Source organism: Sinocyclocheilus rhinocerous, unplaced genomic scaffold (assembly GCF_001515625.1).
Source record: "Sinocyclocheilus rhinocerous isolate Xijiao unplaced genomic scaffold, SAMN03320098_v1.1 scaffold302, whole genome shotgun sequence".
NCBI lineage: Eukaryota > Metazoa > Chordata > Actinopteri > Cypriniformes > Cyprinidae > Sinocyclocheilus > Sinocyclocheilus rhinocerous.
In genome coordinates this window covers 551,730-557,236 of record NW_015638976.1, presented here as the reverse complement: position 1 = coordinate 557,236, position 5,507 = coordinate 551,730, and the positions used below count along the sequence as shown (strand labels likewise).

At 32.3% G+C, this 5,507-nt stretch overlaps 1 protein-coding gene and 1 long non-coding RNA gene across 2 annotated transcripts in view; both read right to left on the bottom strand.

Annotated features, from left to right (window-relative positions):
- Positions 1-265: 265 nt before the first annotated feature.
- LOC107750701 (uncharacterized) lies at positions 266-2,544 on the bottom strand. The gene is made up of 3 exons (XR_001641169.1): positions 2,466-2,544; positions 414-486; positions 266-341 (listed from the first exon to the last, which is right to left on the bottom strand). It is a non-coding gene; the product is annotated as an uncharacterized LOC107750701 (long non-coding RNA).
- A 1,585-nt stretch (positions 2,545-4,129) lies between these two features.
- LOC107750709 (interferon regulatory factor 6-like) overlaps positions 4,130-5,507 on the bottom strand; it is a gene marked incomplete at its 5' end in the record, with an annotated part of 11,884 nt that continues 10,506 nt past the window's right edge. The window contains one exon of the mRNA XM_016566218.1: positions 4,130-4,605. Coding sequence (XP_016421704.1) covers positions 4,411-4,605 — 195 coding nt within the window. The remainder of the gene's footprint in view (positions 4,606-5,507) is intronic.

The following is a 5,507-nucleotide window of genomic DNA, read 5'->3' as shown; positions in this document are numbered from 1 at the left end:
TTCACTTTTGCTTTTCGGACTATAATGACGCCTTTTAATGTTCATTAGCAAGTTTTTATATTTTCAGCACACTTTTGAAGGACAAAATAAATTTGATTTCACACAAATTTTTTTTAAAATGCACAGAATAAGCATGTCTTTGAACAAGAATTACGTCAAAAGCGAGCGCTCATTCAAAAGCGATTTCAGTCCGAGTCTCAGTAACCGAGTTGAATAAAGCAGCAGCAGTGTGAGCGTTACTGATCAGCTCGTCTCGGGATCAATACTCACGGTATATTGATTTAGCGCTGGGTCTGGATAAACCCGACAGATCCGAAGACGCGTCATCCAACGCAGTCACGCTGCGGGAAAACACACGGGTCAGATTGGCGTGAGAGATGTCGTGATACACAGGAATCAGAGGCGATCCTCACCTGGAGCGAAGCGATTCAGTGTAACCACTGGACCAGCCGAACGGACTCGAACCCCGCAGCATGACCACAGCACCTGAACACAACACTACAGCATCAACACACTACCGCACAAACACATGCGCATATATATGTGTATGTGGATACATTCATATGGCTCGGTTACACATCACATCTAAATATATTTACTATATGAATTATATCAAACTAGTATCTTATACTAAATTAAATTACTTAGGTAAAACCTGTTTACTACAGATGAAAAGTAATATTTTGATATTTCATTATATCAATATACAAATTTATGTACTTTTGTGTGTGTGTGTGCATACATATATACTTGTCTATTTATTATATATTAAACAAGAATCTAAATATTACATTAACTTAAAATACTATAGATGAAATGTAATATTTAAATATTACATATTAAATCAATTATACATAAATATTATAATTTAATAAAAAACAGCTTAATGTGACATTTTTGAGAAGTTATTAATATTAATTAGAATAGTTATAATTAAACTTAATTACAGACATCACAATTCTTAGATATAACTTGTGTAATATAGACAAAATGTTATATTTAGATATTACATACAAAATCAAATTATAATTTATTAACCAGGTTTAAATGTAACAATGTATATAGCTACATTTAAACATGGGTTTTATAAATATATATATATATATGCTTTTATTACATATATTTATTTTGAATTACATAATTAGAATTGCTTTATATAAAAATCTAAATATTATTGATATTTGTAATTATAAGTATTAAACTGAAGTATCTATTATTATACAACTTTTTTATATTCACTAAGTGTTATATATATATATACACACACACACACACACACAATTACCAAGGCATTCTCATCACTTACAAAACAAATACCTTGATTTTGTTTGAAATACCATTGAATACCATGCAATTTTTCAAAATACCATAGTACTGCTGTGTGAAAACTTATTGTGTCATGGTAAAGTCTACTATGGTAACTTTACGTACAATTTTGTTCATATACCATGGTATTTCACATGGTACTGCATGGTACACAATATAATGGTTTTCCACCATTTTTTAGAGTAAAAACATGGTATTTCAGTTAAGGTGCTTACACACCATTGTAAGGTACTTCAAGAATATTATAGTATTTCCGAGGACCTTAGGTAAGATATGTGGTTGTGTAAGGTAGAAGAACACCATGGTATTACCATATCTTAAAAAAGTACCATGGTATTGTTTGAAATACTACGCAAATTGTACAAAAACTTGAGTTTACGGCACTACCATTAAACACCATCAATATATCATACAGTAGTACTTATACCACGGTTCCTGAGGAATACCACGGTATATGACTGGTAAAACTTGGCAACTATGGAATCGAGGACTCCTGTGTATTTAGTTTTCTCATCTGTGACCCTGCAGCAGTTCCATGAAGATATTTTGTAAATTTCCTACCGTAAATATATCAAAACTTAATTTTTGATTAGTAATATGCATTGCTAAGAACTTCATTTGGACAACTTTAAAGGCTATTTTCTCAATATTTAGATTTTTTTGCACCCTCAGATTCCAGATTTTCAAATAGTTGTATCTCAGCCAAATACTAACAAACCATACATCAATGGAAAGCTTATTTATTCAGCTTTCAGCTGATGCATAAATCTCAATTTCAAAAAATGTACTCTTATGACTGGTTTTGTGCTCCAGGGTCACATTTAAAGTCAATAATGGATTATGTTAATCACTATAGCCGACGATCTGCTCATGTTTATGAGCTCATAAACCACGATCGCTGTAATCTGACCTCCGTCACCACAGGAACATTACATAACAGCCAGAGATTCTCGAGAAGCACACAAGAAAACCTCAACGATTCGATCACAAACACACCAAGAGTCCCGATTAACCATTCGATGAAGACCAAAGCAGCCACAATCAAAGCAGAAGCGGATCAGATGTGACCTCAGGGTCCGCTCGAGCTCCTCGAGGAGATCCAGACCCCCGAAGCTCATCTAAGCACTGAAAACACTCACCGAGGAGATCAGACGAGCTGTTGAAGAGGTTTCTCAGCCGAGTCTTGAGATCTTCTGCGGTTTCTCTGCGTTAGTTTAAAGCGTGAGGGACAGAGGAACAGGAGCCGCTCCTGGGGCCAAAGTCTGATTAAACTAGTCTTAAAGGAGGAGCTCAGATGGGTGGAGAAATAACACACGACACCGACCGACTGATAAACACACCTCAGGCACTAGTGCTGGAGATACTGGACCAGCAAGAGTTTACAATAACTGAGCAAATCAGTTTGATCTGTGCTCAATCCATATCCTGGTTAACCAGAAAAAACAGCCAATACTGGCCTGAAACAACGAAAACTCAGATTGTTTGTGTTTGATAAATCCATTCCCAAACCTACATGATGTGAGATCGGCTCTAAATATCTGATGACTTAAGCATCTAAATATTACAGTAACTTAAAATACTCTAACTTGTTTCATGCTATTTTTTTTTTTTTAGATATAATTGAATTAAATAGTTTTTATTTTGACAGCTCAATATATTTTTTGTCTAAATAGAACATTGAAACAAGTTATATGCAAATATTTGATCAAATTACAACACTTAGATATAACTTGTTTAATATAGTTGAAATGTAATATTCAGATATTATAGATACATATAATTTAATATATACTATTTTGATATACCTTGTTATTCTGACATATGTAAAATGTAATTAAATCTAGATATTATATTAAACAAGTTATATCTTAATATATGTCAAGATTTCTAACTTGTTTAATTAATATTGAGGAAATATTAAGAAATATAGAAATATTATTTTAAATACATACACACACACATATATATATATATATATATATATAATAACATTATATATATATAACAATATACACATTATATAACACAATATATATATAACATATTACATTACACAAGTTATATCTAAATATTAGTTATTCAAGTTTAAAATATATGAAATGTAAAATTTAGATATTACATAGTAAATATAATTGTCAAAATATTATGTATATAAGTTATTTCAAAATATATCGCATAACATACTTAGACAAAACAAGTTATATGTAAATATAAAATTATAGAATGTATATAAAACATAATATATATAAAATATAAGAGTTTAATGAAGATGAAATGTAAAATTGAGATATTACATTAAATTATTACATTACATTATATTATTAATATATAATCTTTTATATAGCGTTTTGAATTCAAAATATTTTTACATTATCATTTAATTATATCTAAATATATTACATTTCATCTATATTAAACAAGCTATATGTACATTTTGTAATGTAATATTTAGATATTACATATTAAATCACCTAATAGATAAATATTCTAATTTAATATATGCTATTTTGATAACTTTTTAACATATCTGGACAAAAAAAAAATATATATATATATACTTTTTTTGTCCAGATATGTTAAAAAGTTATAAGAATATATGTAAGTTATGTGTGTGTGTATATACACATACATACATACACACACACATACATACATATATATATATATATATATATACACACACGCATATAACTTGCATATATTCTACTAAAATGGTTTTATCATGGTAAACTCACAAAAACGTACCAAAATGAACAAAGTACACTGAATCCCCATGAAACAACAAAAGCTCTCACTCAGTTTGTGTGATTTTCTCTTTTTATTTGATAAATTCATTCAACATTAATACACAAATCTACATGATGGGACATCAAACACATAGTACGGTTAAAAACTACAAGTGCCCACAAAAAAGTGTGTAAACCCGATTGCTTGCGTAACACACACCTGCAGTAAAAGCACAAGAGCGCAGCTAAAAGCTCAGACATCAGGAAGCGAGTCGAGCTGATAAAAGCTTGTGTAAATCTGTCAGTGCGTGGCTGATCATTAATGGTGTGCTAGACTTGGGCCACACAGTAAACGCGCTCAGAGTCTCTGCGGGAGCCAGTTCTCCTGCCCCTGGTGCGTCTGCAGGAGCCGGTACAGATGCTTCAGGTGCGTCACGATGTTGTCCTTGATGTCGGGGATGGAGATCTGCAGCCGGACGCTGCCGCTGTCGAAGGAGCGCGTGCAGTCGCCAGAAAACATCTCGCTGATCATCCGTGCCACCACCGGCACCACCTGAACACACACACACACACACACTGAGCATGCTAGCCCCACCCACAGCTGCTCTGATTGGTCCGTCTGGGCTCAAATCTGCATAAGTTATGCAGGACATATTTCATTTGGTTAAAACAACCATTGTTAGTTTAGTTTATATAACCGTCATATTTGTGCCGTTAAGTTAATGTTCAAGATAAATGATATTTTATTTGAGTAGCAAGTACAAAGTTATAGTTTATTCAAATTTGTATATTAATTTTACATTTATTTTAGTGCTGTCAAACGATTAATCGTGATTAATCGCATCCAAAATAAAAGTTTTTGTTTACATAATGTATGCGTGTGTACTGTGTATTAGGGCTGTCAAAATGTTACTTAAATATGATAAAAATTCGAATTATATTCGAATTTAAAAGGCATAATTTCAGTTAGGGGGAAAAAAAGCTTTTGGCTTCTCTTCCGAGGCCACAAGAGGGCGCATAGAGCAAAATATTATGCACGTTTCTTCAAAACGTAATAAAATAATACTACTATCTTTGAAAAAAAGTGCATAATGTTTAAAATAATGTTTATAAACCATATATAATTAATAAAGTTGCTTAAACAATTAGAAAAAAAAAACAGCACCATGCATGCATGTATAGTTTAATACAAAGGACCGAAAACCAGTCACAAAGAGTAGGCTACTTTCTTCATTTAAAAACATGAGATACAGTGGGATGGGGAAAAACCAACGCTGATAGATGTCCCTCTAGAAAATTTGATAAATATGCGTTCTGTGTGAACGGCTTGGTTTCAGTTTTGACGTAAACAGCATCTTCTCCGCATTGATGTTCTCTTTTATCGCAATATTTTGAATGAGCAACGTAGCAGCGCCGCATCTAGTGGGTTCAACTGGACAGGCTAACAAAAGCATT